Here is a 21,537-nt window from a genome sequence, read left to right on the forward strand (position 1 = left end):
GCTGCCAGGGAGACCCTGCGTCACTGCGCCCTTAGGGGCCGCTGTTGAGAAGAACCAAAAAGGAGACGTGAATAAACCGCAGCTCCCCGCGTGGATTCCCGGGCTCTCGCAGCTGCAGCGGGAGCCACGAATCGCGCCTCCCTTCACCCGCTCGGCCGTGCTCTGTGACCTCGGTGTTTGCCTCGGCCCCGCGGGGACAGGCAACTGTTCAATACCATGGCGGGGCGGGAGGTCTGGCTGAGAGCCTGCAAGGACCAGGGCAGGCGTCCAGCCCCGACTGCGGCTTTGCGGCAGTAGGCTAGAATGCCGGGGGCTGCTCATTCCCTTGCCTGCATCAGTGCTCTGTCTCCTTCCCCCCGGAAGCTTGGGGCTCCCCCAGGAGCCTGGCTTCCGATAGAGAAAATCCTTAACACCACTCCCCAGGAAGGACTTCCCCAGAAAAAACAGCCCCAAGCCTCCGAGAATGAGCTAGGGGAAAGGACTCACTAAGGTGCTGGGCGAGAGAGATGCCTGTCACCTGCGATGGGGTCGTGGCGGGGCATAGACTGGAGTCCTTTCAATCACCTCAACAGCTGGTAATTACTGGGGGAACAGGGGAATGGTGAGGAACCCCTTTGTAAATCACAGAATTGTGAGAGACTACTGAAAGAATACGTTCTTGTTCTATTTGGGAGTTTTGGGCTAGGCATGTCAACCTTCACCCTCCACCCATGTTCCCATCTTTCCTCAAAATCCTGAGCCGAGCCAAGGAGAAAGGCCCCGGGAGGAGGGCAGCAAAGCCGTCGTCTCTCTTCAGGGGAGGTCTGGCCACCGCTCCCTGTTAGGGGCGAGGCCTGTGGTCCTCCGCTTCACGGTGACCAATGTCTTCCTGGACACAAGTTGGCCACCGAATGAGAGCAGACGCGGTGGTGGGGAACAAAGCAGACCCGGGCCTGGTTCCGGTCTCCCGGAGCTTCTGGGGCTGGGAAAGTTGGAGACCTGAACGCCTCCAAGGCTCCTCCGGTTTCGGGGCCTTATTTGCGAGGGCAAGAGTGGGACAGACTGAAGATGAAGCTCTAGAGCAGTGACCTCTTCCTTCCGCAGCTCAAACTCCTTGATTCTGTCCTTCACATTGATGGGTCTGAAGCGGGCTTGCAGGAGAGTACTCATCTCTCCTCCTGGGCAACCCGGTCCACAAGGGTCCCATCTCCCCTCCACCCCCCGCGTTCGCCCAGTTGCATGATTACACAGGCGTTGCAGCTGCGGAGACCTGCTGGGACGAATGCCTGACGGAGGAGGTGGTTCCCGCCTGCATTGCAGCGCGCTGAGCTTGAACCAGTATCTCTCATGCAAAACTTTTCCGGCTTGGGGTTCAGGACGCGTGCGCGTACCGTCCTTGGCTGTGGGAGGGCATTGGGGCGGGGCGTGAGCGGAGCGGAGCTGCGGAGGCGGAGCGAGGCGAGGGGCGCGCTGGCCCGGAGAATCCTGGCGCGCAGTCGGGTGCGGTGGGGGTGGGACGGCGCGCGGGAGCCGGGGCTCTACGTGGGCGCGCGGGGGCTCAGGGGCGGGGCGGGGCGGGGCGGCGCGCTCTCCCTAGCTTGCGGGTCCGCGGGCCCCGCCCGGGATGGCGCCTCCTCTCCCTTCTCCGCCTTCGCCCCAGCTGCTCCTTGTTGCAGCCTTGGCCGGGATCCTGAGTCCCACTGAGGTGAGGCGACCCGCTCCTGAGAAGGCTCCGGCCCGGGATCTCAGCGCTTTGCCAAAAGTTCTTCCTGGAAAGAGTGGCTGGCTGGGCCTGGGGAGAGGGAGGGCAGGGCCCTCGCCGAGGCCAGCGCCCCAGCTCTTCCGCGTCTTGGACCCACAGGTGGTGGCTGAGCCGGCGGAGGAGGCAGGTGCCCGTTGTCCCGAGGGCCTGTGGCCTCTGCCCCCTCAGGTAGGAGCCTGCAGGACGGTGGGAGAGGGTGTCAAAGGGGTAGCCCAGTCCCACTCTGTCCACTTTGCACCCTCTGAGTAACCCTCTGAGGACCTCTGCCGGTTCCTCCAGCCCTCAGTCGTCCCATCCAAACCTGGAGGCATGGGGCCTGCTGTCCCCTCCCCATCCCCCACACAGACTCCCCCAGCTACTTTAAGTTCTCTTCTTTCCCCATGTACAGGTGTCACCAAGAGTGACCTACACACGGGTGAGCACATGGCAGGTAAGTACCAGCAGGAGCCATCCTTGATGTCTGCACGGGAAACATGGAGCTCCTTGCAGGGTTTCTCCGCCTTTTCTGCTCGCTAGCTCCATTCTTTACCACTTCGTCACGAAGAGGCAATGTTCTTGGTCCCAAGACAGTGAGCCATAGGTCTCTGTCCTCTCCTGTGCTGTGTCAGGATTGCTGTTGAGTAGCTGGTTGTGTGCGCAGGAGGCTGCAAGGGAATTCTGAGGGTAGTAGGGAAAAAACTCATGCCCCAACTCTGCTGTGTGCCTGTGGGAAGTCTCTTGACCTCTCTGGGCCCTAGTTTTCTGTAAGAGGATATTAGTGATGTCCGTACCCATGAGGAGTAAATGAATAGTGTGTGACAACACTTTGGAAAATATAAAGCTGTATCGTTTAAAGAGTGTGCCTCGGGTTACCAGGTTCCAAATTGTGGGTTCACTTTGTATGGCTGCCTCTCTATTTTTGTAACCAGTCATAGCTTCCCTGTCCCCTTTAGTTTTCCTTTTGAAACATCTCACTTTTTTGATCCTCATAATAGCTCCAGGCCAAGAGACCTCATGCCACCTACCTGATTCCTTTCCTCAGACATCCCTTTCATTAAATCATTTTATTGTTCAGAAACCCTCGATGGCTCCTTATTCCCCACCTTATCTTAGCTATACTTCCTTGCCTGGCTTTTCAGGCCCTACCTAGTTAAGTCAGCCTCGATTGACCTTTCCAAATCTGTGGTTTCTCTCCAGTCGTGTTGGTCTGCTCACCTACCACACATGCGAGTGCCAGGCTCTTTTCACTGCTGTACTTTTGCTCCTTCATATTCTCTTCTACACCTGGCCTGTCCTGACCCAAAGCTGAAGCAGTCAGCTCCCTGGCCTCTGCCATTCATCTTCATCCATCTTCCAAGCGCAGTACAGGTCAGCTCTCCCATGAGACCTTGCCTGATCACATCAGCCCTTACTCATCACCTTCTCCATATTCATGTAATGCTTACAACCTATTTCTTATAATTTAACAACTAATCAGTTTGAGTTTTATTAGTTTGCTCTTTCATTTGCATTGGTTCTGTTTCCCTGAGTTTCCTTTACATTCTGTGCAGACAGAGTCCGGGAGTTCTCTTATGGCATCTCCTATAGCATCTGGCACAGTGTTGAGCATCAGGTCAGGTCAGAGAATAATTAGTAATTGACAAAGTGTTTCCATCCTGGGATTGTGCACCTGCTGCCTGCATGCCCTGTATTTGGATGCTTTGGGGAGAAATATATAGATGAGATCAATGAATAGAAGATCTGGTTTCCATCAAGGGGATGCTTACAGTCTAGACTGGGGACCTGTAGAGCCATCATTGCAGGTACAGAGAAATACAGCTAAAGAGTGTGGTCGGAGTCTGACACGGTTACGCAGACATGCTGTCATGGGAGTTGTGAACTTTGAGGGGTGGCACTTAATGGAAGAGGGGTGAAAGGAACACTCAGAGGCAAGAGGCAGTGCATGCCAGTACTTTCTGTCTTGAGACCTGATGGTGGAAGGGTCATGTGGCCATCCTGGAAGTTCCCTTAATCTGGCCCCCAGGATACAATTATGATTCTCAGGGAGAGACCTGGGGCCTGGCTTGATGTTTTTATGCCTTTCCTCCAGGCTGAGGATGTCAGTTTCCTCTACCATCCCTGTGCCCACCCCTGGCTGAAGCTCCAGCTTGCCCTTCTGGCCCATGTTTGTGTGGCCCAGCCCTCACTGGCTCCTGACTTCAGCATCACTAGGGATCGGGTAAGTGGTTGGTGAAAGGTGGTTGGCATTAGCAGAGGCTGCAGCCCCATGTACAGGGAAAGGAAAATTCAGGGGCTTCCTTTTGCTCACTCCCACCTTCATCTTAGCTCTAACAGTTACCTCTTTTCATAGCCCCTGGTGCTGGCAGCATGGGGAGTGGCACTGGAGATGGCATGGGTAGAGCCAGCCTGGGCTGCCCACTGGCTGAAGAGGAGGCGGAGGAGGAAGCAGAGGAAGGAAAAGGCAGGGTTCCACTCTGACAGCCTTTCTGAGCCCTCTCCCTTAGTGCCAACACCGGGCAGAGGGAAGCCGTCTCGGAGAGGGTGTGTGCAGGTGAGGGGTGCTGGGCCCAGGCTTGGTTGTTGGTATGATCATTGGGTTATCTGGGCAGGGGAAATATGAGTGCTGTTTCTTTTTCCCTTAGGCCCCAGCTTTGGCCTTTACTCTGCGGAGCTGGCGGCCTCCAGGCAGAGAGGTGGCATCTAGAGGGTTCAGGCAGCTCTCTCCTGGTGGTGCCAAGAGGCGTGGGCTGCGGGCTGCCCTTGGTCTCCAGCCTACCCCTTCAGTCCTGAGGTTCCCCTCTGCTTTCCCATGGAGCTTGGAGGCCAGGCAGCCCATATTAGGAACCCCGGGTGAGCAGGGTAATGCCCCTTCTGTGCCCACTGCCGCACTGCTGCCTGGGAGGCCTGGAGGCAATGCCAGCTCCAGGATAGAGGCTCAGGTACCCAAAGGGCAAAGCAGCCCAGGTGGCTGTGCCTGTCCAAGTCAGGCTTCCCGGGCCCCTCAGGCAGCAGCACCTCCGAGGGGGGCCAGGGGCCCCACCCCACGCACGGAAGAGGCTGCCTGGGCTGCCATGGCCCTGACTTTCCTGTTGGTGCTGCTCACTCTGGCCACACTCTGCACTCGGCTGCACCGAAACTTCCGACGCGGGGAGAGCATCTACTGGGGGCCTATAGTGGACAGCCAGGACACAGTCGCTGGTGAGGAGTTCCCCTCCTTACTCACCCCAGCCCCTCCCTGCCCCCCATGGCTTCCCTGCCCTTGACTGCTCCCCACTCTGCCCATAGCTGTGCTGAAGAGTAGGCTGCTGATGCCTCCGCGCCGGGTTAAGCGCTCGCGCCGGAGACCCCTCCTCCCACCCACGCCAGACAGCGGCCCGGACGGGGACAGCTCCGACTGACCTGACCCAGCCCTGCCACTGTGGCAGGTTCGGCCCCTCCTCCGGCCAGAAGGCCACGACCTCTGCCACGTGGATTGCACCCAGGGTTGCCCTCTGGTGGCCAGATGGAGCAGGCCTGCTTAAACATTTACAGAGGGGTTCTTCCTTAATGTGTAAGGTTAGTGGGGAGAGGTAGCCAGGGGAGAAAAAGCTGTTTTAGTCTCCCTTACTAAAACTCCTTGTATTTCTAATTAAATTATTTTAGTAGAGCCTGGACTCCAGCTCATGCACTTGCCACACAAACTCATGCCCATCTCAGGACACTGTCCTAGACCATTTGAAATGTTTGTAAAATCAAATTGGGCACCACAAACCAGGTCTTAAGAGGCAAAGTTTTAGAAGTATGGGGGAGTGTGTGTAGGGGGGGGGTGTGTGTGACTCACTGAAACACTGTTATTTCTAAGCTCCATTTCTAAGACATCCCTTTCCTCAGTGCAGAGTCTGGAGCAGTTGCAGCCTTCATTTGCTTCATGTCCTTGCCCGGTTTGTCTTTCTCCAGTTCATATCTGCCACCTCCCCAGTTCCCCTCTCCTCAATTCTCTAGGCATCAGAAACAGCACATGGTCACTTATTTATTTTTGATACAAATGTACATGACACACATCTTGACAGCCCACCCACCACCACACAGGTAGAGCCTGGTCCCCTGGGACAGAGGCAGGACAATGAGAAGAGCTGGTGGGTGCTACCATCTGCCTCTCCAGCCTTCCCAGGCTGCAGCCTGGGTTCCAGGTACCCAGATACTGCAGGCACAGGTGCTGGCCTCTCAGAAGTTATAGGGAGGGGCCTCTCAGCCAAGTCAGGGACCCCCGGGGAGCCAGCCCCAGGCTCAGGAGCTCAGTTCTCTGCCCCAGCCAGCACACAGCGCCCTCCACAGGGAGGGGGCGGAGAGATGGAAGGAAGTGGTTTTACGTTCGTTCGTAGAGAAGGGGCATGAGTGGTGGGAGTGATGAGGGGAGACAGTGGGCAGGACCCCAGAAGGTTACCCTGGCAGTCCCTGGCCCCAGAATGGGGGAGGGGAGACTGACCCCTAACGCTGGTCCTACTGCTCTGGTTCCCTCACCCCTCACAAAACTCCAGATGGGCCAGGCCTCCGGAACGGCACTGCCGTCCCACACACTCACACACAGGCACGCAGGGACACTCAGTTACCACAATGTTAAAATTAAGGGGTGGAATAGAGGAGAGAGAAAAAAAAAAAAAGATTTTCCAGTGTTTGCTGCTGGGGACCCCGGGAACACAGGTTGGAGCCTGTGCCCAAGGCAGGGGCCGTTTGGCATTAAAGGAGAGCAGCATGGGGGCTGGTGGCTACAGGGTGGGGACATCCACAGAGATTATGTACAAAGAAGGGGGGATGCCCCACTCAGCCCCCAATAGGGCTGAACTGGCTCATGGGGGTGGGTGTATGTAGGGGGAACTGCCCCACTCAGAGTGTCCCCACCTGACCCTCTGCTAAGGGTGCCCCAGAGGGCAAGGGGCTGGAAGTGATGCCTTACAGGTCCCTGCACACTAGAAAGGGAGGGGATGCTATGTACAGGGGGGAGGTACATGGAATGTAGGGGACAGAAGCTCCTGTCACCCCACCTCCCCATCCTTGGGGGCTTGAGGGGGGCGGGCACCAGGGCGCCTGGCTGCCAGGGGAGAGGACAGCACTAAGGGCACTTGCGCCAGCGGCTCTGTTGGGGTGGGGATTAGTGTCTGGAGTGGCCCAGCTCCCTTGGCCAGTGAGGTCCCAGGGTGTAGGTGAGGGTGCAGGGAGAGTGGTCACTGCTTCTTCTCTCGGGTAGTGATGGTGACCAGCTGCTTGGCAGCCTTGGCGATGTCATAGGCGCACTGGATCACCTGCTGAGTTAGCAGCTGGAAGTCCACGGGGGCACCAGGCTCTGGAGGCACTGTCTTCCGGCACTCACTCTGCAGCCGGTAGGCGCTGGCGTTGAGCAGCCTCAGAGAGCTGCGCACAGGCTCCAGGGCTGGCCTCTGGGGAGGAGGAAGGAGCTAGGCCTCGGACTTCAAACCATGACCCATGAGCAAGGCCCAGTGTGTCTGTGACTCCACCCAGGTAGCAGATTCTCTAAACCTGCCCCATCCTGAGGCCCTCCCAATCCTGCTCCTCACTCCAGCTCCTGTACCTTTGGGAAAAGAGAGGCCATCTCGGTCACAGCCAGATGAATCTTCTCTGAGCAGGGCACAAAGCTGTGGAGGAAAGGGAGGGTATAAAAATTAGAAGGGCACTGGCCCCTCCTTTGACCTCTGCAACACCCAGAGGTCACATGAGCCTGTACCCCATCCCCATACCTGTCATGTTTGAATTCCTGGGCAGCTCGCAACAATTCCTGAATGTTTTTGGTGACCTGTTCCGTCTTCAGGATGACGTCCTCTGTGCTGGGAAGCCCAGGGTCCAGGTCTCCATCGAGGCTTTCCAACTCAGGGTGGAAGTCCTCCTCCTTGCCCAGCTCTAGAAACCTCTTCCCTTCCAGTCTGCGGTCCAGGGTTGGAAAGAGAGACATTCCAGCAGTGAGGCCTCTTGCCTGTGCCCTCACAGACACTCCAAGGCCCACCTGAGCTTCCCTCTGCCAGGGTGCCTCACCCAAGCAGTGGATCCCCACTTTGCGTGTTCTCATAGTCACTGTCAGCACCGCTGCCGTGGCGAGAAAGCTTGCTCTGGGGGGCACAGGGAAGGCGTGGTAGGTGAGGTGCATGTTCACAGACCCACACAGCCATCACCTCCTATGCGCAAATCTCATTCAGCCCATCCCTTGGGCACGGGATGGGACTTTACCGTGTGGCGGCTTCCATCCTGGGAGCACGACAGCAGTGGGGAGGAGGGAGTGAAGGGCACAGCTGAGGCCGACACCCCCTTCCGGATCTGAAACCCAGGAGGGTTGGAGTCAGTCTCTCCTCCTCGTTGCCACTCACCTTCCAGCTTCCCTGCACTGCGGGTGGGGATTGTGTGTATCTAGTTGTCCCTGTGCCTAGGATCCAGCACAAAGCCTGGCACCCACGGGGCTCAGAACCTGTTTGCAGAAATGGACCCATCTGCCCCTGGCCCTGCTTACCCGGTAAAGGCCAGCAGGAACGTGCATTGAATAGATGGCGTCATCCTCTAGTTCCTGGGGGTAAGCACAGTGGGTATCATGGAGGGCCCTGTGGTGGTCCCAGCCCTGTTTCCCTACCCCTTTGAGACCAGCTAGCAACTCACAGTGCTGTGGAAAGGCTGTAGCCGAGTGGCAAGCTCATCTCCAGGTGGACCCCCAAAGGGCTTCAGGGCAGAGCCCGGTTCATACATGGAGAAGGCCTGGCGGTCCCTGCGGTGGGCACTCCCACCAGGCCCTATGGACGCATGTTCTGCCCGTTCGCTGGGGAGTGGGGGTGTGGGCACTGGCCCTGGTGGCTGCCGGATATGCAAATTCTCCGCCTGCAGCTTGTGGATCTGAGAGTGGAGTGGTGTCAGAAACTCCAGAGGGTCTAGGCAGCACCCCCATCTCCCCACTGGTACTTTGGGAGCCCCCAATCCCACAAAGCAGCAGCCCTCACCTCCCTCTGCAGCCTCCGGAGCTCGTCACTCAAGCTACTATTGACCTTCATGAGCTGCTGCACCTTTGCCTCGGAGGTAGCCAGGGCCTTCTTGAGCTCCAGGTACTCCTGCAGCGTCACGGCCCCATCGGACAGGTCCGAAGAGTCCATGCTCTGCAGAGTGAGACATAAGCTGGTCAGCCATCAGGGGCAGGGGACAAATGCCCTCAGAGGGCTGCTCCCAGCCCACTTGTCACCCAGGCCCTGGCTACAAGAGGGTAGAGCTTGGCCTTGGCGGGCCTGGGGAGGGGCAGCACTCAGACCCGGGCGCGATTGTTCCGTGTGGCGCCGGCACTGCGCAGGGGCTCCTGGTCCGTGTCCTCGTCTGAGGCCACACTGTCGTAGTCGTGCTGGTCGTCAAGGTCACTCTGGCTCCGTGCAGACAGCTCGAGATTGTCTGAGGGAACAGACCTGTCACTCAGGGCTCAGCCACACCACCATGCCACCCCCAAAAAGGAGCTATGCAAACGGATATCTTGGGACAGTGCCCACCCCCTGCACCCCCACCTTTGCCCTTCCCACCTGTGGGGCTGCTCAGGCTCTTGCCCTGCTGTCTCCGCTTGGCCTCGCTGAGAATGTCGATGATCAAGGTGGCAAACTCTCGGGCATTAAAGCGGGCCAACTTCTGTCGCCCCTGTGAGGCAGAAAGGGCCAGGCCGGCATGAGGGGGCCCCCTGCTTTCTGCTGTCAGCTCTCTGCTTTATCCACAGCTAAACCACCCCAGCCCGGCTCACCTGGCCAGGGCAGGGGGTGAGGGATGGCACAGATTCAGGGTACCTCGGGGAGCTCTCAAGAAGGGACTGGAATATCCCCCGCCCAGAGACTGTTCACCAAGTGCTCAAAGAACAGCCTCTTACCCATTCCCAAATCCCAGTGCCAGCTGGGCCTGGAGGGAGGCCTCTGCCAGGGATGGAGAATAACAGGCCCCAGCTGAGGGTCTGTCCCAGGCAACAGCCAGTGACGAAGGACAGGGCCCACAGAGCTGGCAACTCCAGGAAGGAAGAAGACCACCCCAGACTCCCCACCAAGCCCCCTCACCTGATTCCGTGTGGCTGAGTATTCAGGGTTAACAGGCAGGAAAGGCACAGCACTGCGCTCCGTCACCAGGGTGCTGTGGTTTTGGGTAGCCAGCCACACTGTGGGGGAGGGGCAGGAAGCAGATTGTCCAAAGTGGCCAGGCCCATGGGCTGAACAAGAGAAGCGCTGAGCAGTGCTCTCCTAGCTCCTCCCCACACCCACCAAGCTTGGTGTTCAAAACGGGTGGTCTTTAGACAGGCGAAGCAAGGCTGGGCAAGGCCAGCTGGGAACTGACGGACAGAACAAGGCGACTCCCGCACGCCAAGCCCAGCCCATAATTTGGGCTGGAATCTGGCTGTGGCCAGGAAGGAGTGATGTAGAGGGGTGGAGTAGGACTGGGGAGAGAGCCAAAATGGGAGGCAGCCAGAGCAGAGATGAGCGCTGGTCCAGGGTGCGGTGGGAGGAGCAGGCCGGCTGCCTCTAGCTCAACATACTCTGCCTGGCTGGGGAAGCTGCCCAGGTGGGCTCACAGCTGGCAGGGTTTTATATGCAGGTCAATAAGACCAACCCCAGGCACTCCTTCTTCGTTTCAGTAAAAGAACCCAAGAGCCACACCAGGTCCTAGCCCTTTCCCAGCAGCTACGTTCTCTCCCCATCTGCCCAAAGCCTCCGATGCCTTTCCGGCTCACCCGCGTCATTTTCCCTTCGATCCACCTCGTCATACACATCCATGGCAAGTTCCTCAAAAAGCCGGTTGCTGAGCTAGAGGCACAGAGGGGGACACAGGCTTTGTCAGATCAACTGGCCCTCCGCGCCAACAGGGCTGGCTCACCGGGATGTCCTAAGACGGGGGAAATGGCTTGTGTCCCTTATGCCACCCAGTCCCCATAGTCTCAGAACTGGAAACAGTGGTAGGGGTCTGTGTGCCAAGCTCCAAGGTGGGAGAGGACAGAAGGGAGACTAGAGCAACCAGCTAGTGCCCATGTAGGTCAGAGGAAGAGCTAGGGCCTTGGGCGCCTTTGGAAGGCAAACCCAGCATCAAAGACAAGGGGTGGGAAGGTGAAGAAAGGAGACTAAGGAGATGGAAAAGAGGGAGGAGGCCAGAGTTAGGGCAGGTCGAAGACCTGGAAAAGGGCACCAGGTCAGAGGGAGGGGGAGCAATTGCAGGGGTAGAGGGTTAGAAATGAGAGCAGGTGCCATTATTGCGGGCCTGTCTGAGCAGACTCACCGCCTGCAGCTTCTTCTTGGCTGCTTTGGCCAACTCGGACAGGTCCAGGCTGTGGAAGACCGGAATGGGGAAGAGGAGAGAGGCCAGACATGAGAGATGGCCAGGCCCCTGCCAATGACCTCCCAAACATGCAGGGATCCCAGGGAGAAAAGACCCCAGATGTCACACAAGCAGCTCCACCCTGCCCCACCCGACCTCCAGAGCCTGCTCCCACGGCAGACGCCAGATACCTCTGAGACATGCACTTCTGCCGAGATCTAAGTCCAGAGGAAGGCAGCAGAAGGAAGAACAGGACAGAGGTAGCAATTACCCAGGAGCAGGGCAGCACATGCCTTCCCACATCAAGCTCAGACCCATCTCCGTGTGCACACCAGATCCAGAGTGCACAAGACTGAACACATCTTCTCCCCCCCCAACCTTGCTCCCTCCTGAACGGCTCACTCCTCTTCTCGGTGACCCACTCATCCAGCACCAACATTAACTCCTGGGAGTCGCCTGAAACCTCCCTCACCCTCAAGCCTTTGCCAGGCTTTCCGTAGGTTCTGCCATTATTCCTCTTGCCTGGGCTTTTGCAATAATTCCTTAATCCTTTTCCTACTCCTAGTCTTGCCCCTACAATCCTTTTTTCCACCCAGCAGCCAGAGTAATCTTTTTAACGCATCTGGCTATATTACTCCTGGCCACAGAAACATCTCAATAACAACAGGTTTGCACGGCATATTTTAACAAAAAGCTCACTTAAAAAATATGCTAAGTGCTTTGTATGCATTATCTTATTTAATCCTCTCAAAAGCTCAGAAAGACAGGCTGTTGCCTTCATTTCCAGGAAAGGTAACTAAGGCTCAGAGAGGTTAAGTAGACTGCCTGAAGTCACACAACCAGTAAACAGCAGAGCTGACTCCACACATCCAGGCTTGGACCCTGTCTGCCCTTTGGGTGGTCACAGTTCTTGCTGAGGCTCGCAGGACTTGCCACTCTCGGACCCCATCTCTATTCCAGTCTTGCTCCTGGGATTCTCCGCCTCTCACATTGTGCTCCAGCCTCAGTCTGCCTGCAGTTCCTGGCACAGCGTGTCTAACATCTATGACTTTGTCTCTCTTGCTGTATCTCCCACACTGAACTACAACTGTTTGACGCTGCTGTGAGCTCCTTTAGGGCAGGGATCATGTCTGAGTTACCTCTGTGTCCCAGTGCCAAGAACAGCAGCCGGTACTGGGAAGATGCCTGGTTAACATTTCATTGGGTACATGCCCATATGGGTTTATAGCACCCCCCCCACCACCAACACACATACACAGGCACACACACCAAGCAGAATCAGACCAGAGAAGAAGTGGGGAGTCTTGGCATTTCAAAACAGAGGTCTGGGTTCAGGGATCTGTGGTGTCCAGGCCTGACCATCCCCATCTGCACACACTGGCCTTTAGAGAGGGAAGGAGCCTCCTCTCCAGATCCAGGCCAGCAGGCATTGCTTGGCATGAAGACGTGGCCATCAGAGCTGGCCACCAGGGGGCGCCAGCACCCATCTTGTGAGCTGGATGAGGGATTGGGGGGCGGGGGTGTTCCCCACAGCCTGAGCACCTGCCGCCTGGCAGATTAGAGGCAGAAACACCTAAATTGTGCCATGCCCTGGCTCCGGGCCCCTGCCCAATTTCTGAGCACACTACAGAGTCCTGGCCGGTAGTCCCAAAGTTAGTCAAATATCTGGAACCCACCACTTTTTCACTGAAGAGAAGTTTATCAGAGCCACTGGGAACAGAACCCAGTGATCCACTTCTCCTGGGGGTGCTTCTTATACTCAAGCCCTATGTGTTTGACAGGAGGGGCTCAGGCTCTGATGGCCATATGCTGAATTGACACTTCTTACCTGCCCTGGGGCCCAGCATTAAGGAGTGAGGAATGGCCTGTGAAATAATTGTGTCTCCAGCCCATGATGGGGGTGAGGGGGTCGGGGCGGGGGGGCGGGAGGGGTCCCAAGCCCCTAAAGCCTGGGGAGTAGGAGGGGTCGGGCCTCTGGGGGTCAGGCACCCACAGGGCTTCTAACAACCTCTGGGAAGAGGTTTCAGGTGGGCACTTACCTGTCAGCCATCTGTGGGATGATGTAATGCCCATTCTTGTGATCTGAGCAAAAATAAAAATGCCAAGTCACTGGTGCTGGGTAGCCTTAGCATTTGGAAGCCCACCTCACTGTCATGAACAGGGCTTGGCACTCAGGAGTGTCAGGGAAAGGAAGGAGGGCAGGCCACCCCCAAGAGCCCTGGGAGCTGGCTGGAAGTTATGCCCACCCCCACTCCCTACCCCAAAGTACGCAGCCCAGTGCCTGCAGCAATTTCACAGGAGCCAGTTGCCTAGCAACACTGTTCCCCAGCTGGCTTTGTCACCATGGTACCTGCTGCTGGGGTGTGTCTGGGTCCCACCTGCCTGGCACAGCCAGGCCAGCCCTGAACTCTGCTCACCAGGCTTTCGTCCACAGAGATAGAAGGCCAACCGGTCAGTGAGCTCATACTGGCACTCGACTAGCCTTTCAGCCAGCTCATGGTGCCCCGCCTGCCTGTGGGGAGGGGGCATGGCTCAGCCTGCAGCAGCAGTCCACTCCCCTGCCCACCCAAGCTTCACCCTTCAGCCGACCCTCACCTGGCATAGTCGATGGGTGTGCGGCCATTAACGTCAGGGGAGCCAGGGTCAGCCCCATACACTACAAGAAGCTCAGCCTGCAGTGTCTGCCCCGCCTTGGCAGCCACATGCAGAGGCGTGGTGCCCTTCTCTGGGTGGAAGAAGTTGGCCTGGGCACCCAGTGACAGCAGGCGCAGACATGTCTCCAAGTTGCCCGTCCGCACGCTCGAGTGCAGTTGCTGCAAGGAGCAGAGTGTGCAACAAATGTGTGTGTGAGGCCCCTCCCCTCCTTTAGCTGCACTCCTACAAGCTCCAAGGGCCCAGCTGAAACTGGGTTGTCAGGAAGGAAAAAAGTCTTCCCACTAGGAGTTAATACCAATGAATAATAGCTGTCGTCTGTCACCATCTACCACGTGCTGCATGCTCTGCTTAGAACAGACATTCTATGAGGTAGATGCCGTTATTTCTTTCCCATTTTACAGATGAGGAAACTGAGGCTCTGACAGGCTAGGAAACTACCCCAAGTTTTCCCACCTTTTGGGTGAGAGCTAGGGAATTTTAGCCTGTATTCTAGGAGCTGAGGGAACTTGACCACATGTAGCCAGACCGTGCAATCTTGTCCGTCCACCGTGCCCACTGTTCTTGCCTGATCTGGCTGCCTTTGGGGCCTAGGGCTCAGTGGTGAAGGAGAGGCCTTCAGGGCACTGTAGGTGAGAAGGAGAAGAGAAGCCCACCCATCCACTGTGGGGCCCCTCAAACCTTGCTGAGGTCTTTGGCAGTGACCCCATCGTCATCTCGGCAGGGAAGCTTGTGCACAAATGCCAGCATCTGGTACTTGGCTCTGATGAACTCCGACTTGATGGGGCTGTGTGGGGCACACAGGAGAAAATGGAGAGCAGAGTGGGAGAGGCTAATCACCCAGCCACCTCCTGGGCCCACGTCCCAGACCACACAGCCCCTGCCACCACCCCTCCGGCCTGACTCACTGGACTTTGTCTTGAGGGTTGGCTTTGCGCCGGCCGCTCTGCACTTGCGCGGGGTCCAGCAGGGAATGCTCCCAGATGGAGTTGGCTCCATTGCTGGCGAGTGTGTGCACCATCTGCAAGGAGAAGATGCCAACTGAGAGCGCTCTGGGTACTATGAGCTGGGGACCAGCCGCAGCCAGTGTGGCTGCAAATAGTACTAAGGAGCCTACTGTGTACCTGTCACCCCTGCACCTCCATCCAGTCAAGCCACACAAAGATGTGGGTCCTGTTTAGCACTTTAGGTTGCATGGTTAGCATGCCAAGGCTCAGAGAGGTTAAATGCGTTGCTCAATGCGACACGGCCAACTTAGTAAGTGGCAGAGCTGGGGTGAGAGTCTGGGTCTGTCTGACTCCAGTCCTGGACATCTCTCTTCTACATAGGCGAGTGGGTAGAAAGAGTCGGGGTTAGGCTCTGCCCCAGGTGGGTGCTGCCCCCTGGGAGCTGCAGAATCCAGATAGGTGTATATGTGGGTGTGAGGAAAGTGTGCCTGTGCTCAGCACACTCTGTGGGGGAGGAACCGCCTGGTCACGCCCCATACCTGCAACAATGTGGGAGGCCAGGCGCTGTGTCGAAGGTGCTTGACAATGGAGATGTGGCGTCCCAGGCTCCGGTGCACGCTGCAGCACTCGTCACACACCAGCACACCCCTGCTGATGGAGGCCCAGCCAGGGTCTGCAGGGTTGGGAGCAAGGATGAGCCATAGCCAGACTCAGGCGAGACCCTCTGAGCACCCGCTCTGGGCCAGCACTGCACTTAGTATTCCACACACATTCACTCACCCAGTAGGCACAGGTTACTGATGAGGAAGCTGAGCTAAGGCCGTGGGAGGGATTTCCCCAAAGGCTCAAAGCTGGTGACCGACTGAGCCAAGTCCTTTCCTACATATCTTTTCCCCTCTGAGAAGGTGTGGTCCCCAGGGCCTACTCAGTGGTCAGTTTCCTATCCTACAGCCACCATTACCAGTCCCACAGCCTTTCCCCAGGGAACAAGACTGCTCCCCTAGCCCTCCCCCCAGGGAGGCAGGAATTCCCTAGGGGATGCAACCCTGATGCTTACATACCATATCCCTAGGCGGGTGCCACCGGCCCACCCGCCTGGCCCACCACACCCCTCCACGGGTTCCTGACTCTGCCCTTGTCCTGGCAGGCAAGAGGCATTTTCATGCCTAAGCCTTCTGTCACCATCACTGATGGAAAGAGCTGGAGCCCCTCTTAAGGGGGCTGGAGAGAGCAAAGGAGCTAACACTGATTGAGCACCCACTGTGTACAACTGGGTGTTCTATGTATGATGCCTCTTATAATTGTCAGGCAAGGTAAGGAATGCTCTATCTCTGCTTTACCAACGAGGAGACAGTGGCTCAAGAAAGGTTAGAGCACTTGCTCAAGGTCACACAGCTAATGAGTGAGAACGCTGGGGTGTGGACCCAGGCACTTAGATACCAGAGACTATGCCATGTCCATAACTCTGTTGTCCCTCTGCCTCTGCTATGAAGCGGGCAGCTCCCAGTGGGCAAGGGCTCTGGGAGCCACTCTCTACTCCCTGGGGAGAAGTGAACTTTGGAAATAAGAAAGGGAGGTCGGATCAGGGTGGGAGCCCCTGCAGTCCTTTTCAAGAGCAGAGGAGATGCCACCCATCCCAGACCCCTTGGGAGAGGGAGAAGAGACAGCTGTATACAGCTCAGACTTCGAAAAGGTCATGGGGGAGAAAGCAGCCATTGTGTGCCACTGGAGAGTGGGGGCAGGGAGCCTCTCTCTCAGGACACTGTGCTCTGCCCAGGCCCCCGCCTGTCCTGGGGGAGGAGGGTGTTGGCTCTCTGCCTGGCCCCTAGTGCTCAGGGGTAACAAGATTCTTTCCAACCAGAAGATGATTCTTAGACCCTTCTCCGCAAGGACTTCCATCAAAGTTCCCAGGAGAATTGTGAGGAGACTCTGAGTCAGGGTGCAGCATAGCAAGTATCCCCTCATGGCATGGAAAGAAGAAGTAAAAGAGGGAGCTCAGCTCTTCGAGTCAGGGCTTCTTTAAGGAGTCCCCAAAATAGGGCAACAGAGGGATGGATACACGTGGTGTTCGCCACACACCTTCCTGGGGCGCTGATTCCTGGGGCCCAAGAAAAAGGGACCCAACATCTGTGCCAAGAGGGGGAGCCCTAAAGCACACTATATATAGTATTGGCTTTAACCATGCAGTAAGGCACCCCAGGCATGGAAAGCTCCCTCCCCCCACTCCCAAACACTACTGGGTCAGGGGTCTGCCCTCCAGCCACCTCCGGCAGCCCAGGCAGGAAGCTGGAAATGACGCAGCCTAAATTCCTCTTGTTGAAATGGTGGGGTTTCCTGTAAGTGGGGAGCCGCCCAGACCAGGATCATAAATGGGCTGCCCTGAGGCCTCCACCCCCACCCTAGGCCCGTGGCCCTACCGGAGAAGCCAGGCCTGGGAAGACTGGCAAGATATCCAGGGCCAGACCAGATATAGCAAACCCCTGAGTATAGCAGTGACCAAGAGACCAAGACCCAGAGAATGTGGTCCACAGCTTTGCTCTGCACTCTCATAGGCTGGGGGAAGGGTCCTCCCTCTCCTCCACATGGCCTGAAATACAAAGGTTGGGCAAGGGACACTATCCTAGTCTGGGGAGCACTGGTGCCAGCTCAGTTCTGGGTGACACAGATGAGAAGCCCACTCTAACCTACTACCTACTCCTGATGCCCAAGGGGCATAACCAAGCAGGAGCCCTAAGCCCCACCTAGGCCAGGTCCTAAGCAGAAAGGCCAGGAAGGGTTTCTGAAAAGTCAAATGGCTATTGGAGTTTAAGGTTAAAGGGACCCAGAACCCTTGTCCCAAAGAGGCTCCCTGGACCAATTTTGGAGAAGAGACAGGGAACACAGGGCTAGGGGATGTGGTGACCTTCTCAGTATCCTGCCAACCCTCCTCCTAGACTTCTGCCTCCAGTCAGGGTGGGGGTCTGGAATGTGTAGGCAAGTGGCAGGAGGGGTCCTGGGATAATGTTAACCAGTGCCAACCCCATGGAGGCCTCTACTAAGGTAAATTCATGTCACCACTTAAAGCCTTAAGTGGCCTCTGGGGTCAATAGGTCTGCTATAAAAACTAGTCTCTCCTGAGCTAGGGATCAGATCCTCACTAGGGAAAAGCAAGAAGCCCACCATCTTGAAAGCAAGCAAGAGTAATTCATAGGGATACAGGTCAGAATGGTGGTTACCTTTGTGGGGGGCACTGACTGGAAGGGGGCATAAGAAAACCCTGCAGAGTGATGGAAATGCTCTACCTCTCGACTGGAATTGTGGTTATACACAACTATACACACATGTAAAAACTCATCAGGCTAAATAGTAAAGTACAGGTATTTTGCCATACATGTTATATCTCAATAAAAGAGGAAAAAAACCCAACCCTGACCCCACTCCACGACAATCTACATTATGAAGAGGCAAATGAGCCTGTAGGTTCCCAAATGGCAAGACTTGCTCATCCAAAGCGCTTATACAGCTTTACTCCTGTGCCTAGGGCTGCCAACACGGAAAGGTTGACCTGGAGGCCCATGGAGGAGGAGTAGGCCCTTAAGAGCCAGGCCAGGACTGTGTGACAGGGTAAGTGGAGGGGAAGGAAGGGGGGAATACACATTCTCCAGGTTGCCTAACTCCTGCCCCTCTCTTGGCCTCCCAAGGCAGAAAGGGACACAGATGATGCCTAAAGAGGTGGCAAAAGCTGCCATAGCAGCCATGCCATGTCTAGCTGCCTCACAACATGCACTTATCCGTCCATCCATCTTTGTAGTGATCAGGCCTGGGAGCAGGAGGAGTATAGGGGCCTTGGGCGTCTGAGTGCATCTCACCTTTCACCTCCATGACCCTCAAAATTAACCAACTACAAAAAAGCCACCACCTCATTCCTAGGGCTGGGACTGTAGGGTTCCTATCACAATGAGAGACGTCTAGCACTCTAGGTAGGAGGCACACACCAGGGGGGTGGCTCTGGATCTGGGCTTCAGGATGTTGGTTGCCTTCAAGCCCAGACTGCTGGTTACCTGGGCTGCTACAGTTCCCAGACTGAGAATGCTACTCCATGCATCATATGGTGAGATATGGGATAGCTCCAAATAGCCAGCAGGGGTCCTGACAAGCATCCAAACATTTGATGAGTGCCTACTATACACCAGACACCATGCTAGGTGCTGGGGTGGAATGAGGGGTAAGTACCCTGCCCACCTCCCCATCCTCACCTTCTCACCATCTGCCTCTTCCTGACCTATATCCTGGATCAAGGGAAAAGGAGGTACCCAGGACACAAATGCCTCTGTGGGACAAGGACTGGGGATAGGAGCTAGAAAGTCCAGCACACCAGCTACATACCACTCCTCCCCAAGTCCACTGAGCATCCAGAGATTTCAACAAAACCACTGAAGAAAGGACAACTGCCTTGCTGATGCTGTCTTATGTCCCTTAAGCCCAGGATCTGGACCACAGATTTAGAGATGGAACGGTCCTCAAAAATCATTTCTACTCCAACTTCTTTGCCTTATAGTTGAGAAAACTGAGGCCCAGAGTGAAGAAAGTCTTACCATGGGTTGGAGAGTAAGAAGGAAACAAAGGCAACACTAAAATTCAGTGTTGTATGATAAGCAGCCCCTACCAGCCCTAGTTGCTCTCCCTAATATGCTACACCCACCCAGCAGAGGTGCAGAACAGCTTGGGACAAACATATAGAAGCCAAGCTCTCCTCTTAGTCCCTCCATCCCCAGACCTGCCCATGCTTAGAGCAAGGAGATCATAGTTTTCAGTTAATTAGGGTTAAAGACACATACCCCCCTGAGAGCTTCTTCAGAGCCCTCGAGATCATGGCATGCCCTGACAGGAGGACTCAGGGTCATAACTACTCACAGGGTACCATGCCTCTGCCAGGCATCTACAATTCCCAAACACTCTAGCCTTGGAGCCATCAGAACCACCAGAGCATCTGCGAATCTCAAACTGTTGGGGTCCAAAGGATGGCTGGAAGTTATGGCCCCATAAAACAGCACCCCACACTCTCACACTTAGTGTGCCCATAGTCCCCCTTGAGCTCACTGACCCCCTGAGCCTGCCCAGAGGTCTCCCAGGAAGATAGCTCCTTTTCTAAAGAGGGGATGGAAAAAGGCCAGGGCTTCCTTCCCCAGGCCAGCTGCTGAGTCCCATCACTGGCAGTGTCCTCCCACAACAGAAGGGAGCAGCCTCTTGGGTCACTGCTCCTCACTTCCTCAGCAGGTCAGGAGGTTTCACATCAGCCTGGACCTGACTTTGCTCGGAAGAAGGGAAACACCAGAGTAAATACAAGAAGGCAGTCCAGGAAACCAGCGGGACCTGGGGAATCAAGGCACCCACCCCTCACCGCTACTTCCTACCCATTTTCTGGCCAGACTGGGCTAGGGGAGGAGGGGTTTGTACTAAGTTGGGGCAATGCCAACCCCACCTTCCCAAGCAGGCCTTACTGGGGCACAGGAAAAGCCGGGTCTAGTTGCTTCTAGTCACTAGGCGGCCTGGGGATGCCTCGGGGTAAGATGCCCAGGTTTGTACTGGCCTTGAACACCAGGCCGTGCAAGGAATCTCAGCCTTGGAAGCCAGGGGCAGGGACTTCTAGGAGTAGCTACCCCCTCATCTGCTCCCGAGGAAATAGTATCCAAGCCCACCCCCACCTCCGCCCCGCCCATCTGCCCAGGTCTCTATCCCTTGCCCTCTGCCACCCCAGCGGGCCAGCAGACCATGCGAGTAGCAGGTGCAAGACGCGGGGGTGGCACTGAGATGACACAAAACCACATTCGCCCCCATCTCCTAAACCCTGCCGTCCTCCGCCACAGCCCTCCTGCCACCCCAGGCTGGCGCTTCCGTTTGGATACTGAGATGGGGGGAGGGAGCGGCGGGGGGAGCAGCTAGCTGCCCGCCTCCCTCAGACTGAGGGGTGGGAGGCGGCGCCGGGAATGTCCTTCCTCGCTTGTCGGCGGACGCGAGGGAATGGGGCCCCCCAGGCCAGCCCTCTCGCCAAGGACGCAGCTCCGCAGTGGCCTGGGCGGGGGCCGGAGGCAGGAGGCAGGAGGCCGCAGCCCCCAGCCCCACCCCACCCTCCAGCCCCGCACGGCGCTCCCGCCAGGCCCCGACGCCCGCCCGGTGGCGGCCTGGGTGTGCGGTCCCGCCCCCAGCCAGGCCCTGCTTACCCGGGGCGCTGCAGTCCGCACACACCTCCGCTCGCGGCCCCTTCCGGGACATCCTCAGCGGCGACGCGGCCCCAGCCCTCAGGGCCAGCGTGGGGGGCGCGGGCGGCGGGCCCGGGCGGCGGCGGCCCCTGCTGCCCGGCCCGGCTCCGGCAAGGCCCCGGCTAGCCTCCGCGCGCCCGGCCAACCGACCGACCCCGGGGCTGGCCTGGAACCCGCCGTGCCCGCCTGCCCGCTGGCCCTCGGGCGCCCTCGGCCCCGCGCCGCCCCGCGCCGCCCCGCGCCGCCCAGCCGCCGCTCGCCGCTCGCTCTCTCCGCCCCTTGCGCGGCTCCCGACAGCTCCCGCAGGAAGCGGCGCAGGCCCTGCCCACCGGGGGAGGGGCAGCCCGCACACCCGCCCCGCCGACCAGCCCCGCCCGCCGCTCCTCCCTGAGAAAGGAAGCCGGGAGCGCGGGCGGGAGAGGGCGGGAGCGGTTAAAGGGGTCGCGGCCGCCGCCAGGCCTGAGTGGGCAGCGTCACCTGCGGGCCCTGGCCCCAGCTTTGGCGCTCCCCTGGCCGGGAGGCAGTGTAAGTCACCCTCTCAGCCCTATCCCCTTCACTTTCGAGATGGCAGGGTGGCCGGGGGGCTCGGGCCCTGAGACAGGGCCCCTCGGTATCAGAGAAGAGAATGAGGAGCTGGAGGCCCAGGCCCCCTCCTCGTCAAAGGGCTGTGGTTTGGGGTATCCGC

General features: G+C 57.5%; 2 protein-coding genes across 6 annotated transcripts; one reads left to right on the forward strand and one right to left on the reverse strand.

The window, feature by feature from the left end:
• Window positions 1–447: 447 nt before the first annotated feature.
• TP53I13 (tumor protein p53 inducible protein 13) lies at window positions 448–5,367 on the forward strand. 3 transcript variants are annotated; one of them, XM_039886200.1, is made up of 7 exons: window positions 448–575; window positions 1,841–1,909; window positions 2,130–2,171; window positions 3,810–3,938; window positions 4,071–4,271; window positions 4,363–4,918; window positions 5,006–5,366. In XM_039886200.1, exons 1-7 carry the CDS (start codon window positions 507–509, stop codon window positions 5,116–5,118), a joined length of 1,179 nt encoding a protein of 392 aa, XP_039742134.1. In that variant the 5' UTR covers window positions 448–506; the 3' UTR covers window positions 5,119–5,366. The 3 variants fall into 3 exon arrangements, with proteins under 3 accessions (XP_039742134.1, XP_039742133.1, XP_039742132.1); XM_039886199.1 differs by lacking the exon at window positions 448–575 and adding an exon at window positions 1,526–1,684 and having other exon boundaries at window positions 5,006–5,367; XM_039886198.1 differs by lacking the exon at window positions 448–575 and having other exon boundaries at window positions 1,540–1,909; window positions 5,006–5,367.
• A 342-nt stretch (window positions 5,368–5,709) lies between these two features.
• GIT1 (GIT ArfGAP 1) lies at window positions 5,710–21,146 on the reverse strand. 3 transcript variants are annotated; one of them, XM_039886185.1, is made up of 20 exons: window positions 20,814–21,146; window positions 15,153–15,286; window positions 14,575–14,687; window positions 14,348–14,453; window positions 13,610–13,827; window positions 13,432–13,526; window positions 13,054–13,096; window positions 10,976–11,024; window positions 10,437–10,509; window positions 9,769–9,866; window positions 9,253–9,364; window positions 8,994–9,127; window positions 8,692–8,844; window positions 8,357–8,587; window positions 8,214–8,267; window positions 7,937–8,023; window positions 7,745–7,818; window positions 7,453–7,635; window positions 7,287–7,350; window positions 5,710–7,134 (listed from the first exon to the last, which is right to left on the reverse strand). In XM_039886185.1, the coding sequence occupies exons 1-20, from the start codon at window positions 20,863–20,865 to the stop codon at window positions 6,922–6,924; spliced, it is 2,286 nt and encodes a 761-aa protein (XP_039742119.1). In that variant the 5' UTR covers window positions 20,866–21,146; the 3' UTR covers window positions 5,710–6,921. The 3 variants fall into 3 exon arrangements, with proteins under 3 accessions (XP_039742119.1, XP_039742120.1, XP_039742121.1); XM_039886186.1 differs by having other exon boundaries at window positions 8,737–8,844; window positions 20,814–20,978; XM_039886187.1 differs by lacking the exon at window positions 7,937–8,023 and having other exon boundaries at window positions 20,814–20,978.
• Between the last annotated feature and the right edge of the window lie 391 nt (window positions 21,147–21,537).

The sequence above is a fragment of the Pteropus medius genome, unplaced genomic scaffold (assembly GCF_902729225.1).
Source record: "Pteropus medius unplaced genomic scaffold, Ma_sr-lr_union100, whole genome shotgun sequence".
Taxonomy (NCBI): Eukaryota; Metazoa; Chordata; class Mammalia; order Chiroptera; family Pteropodidae; genus Pteropus; species Pteropus medius.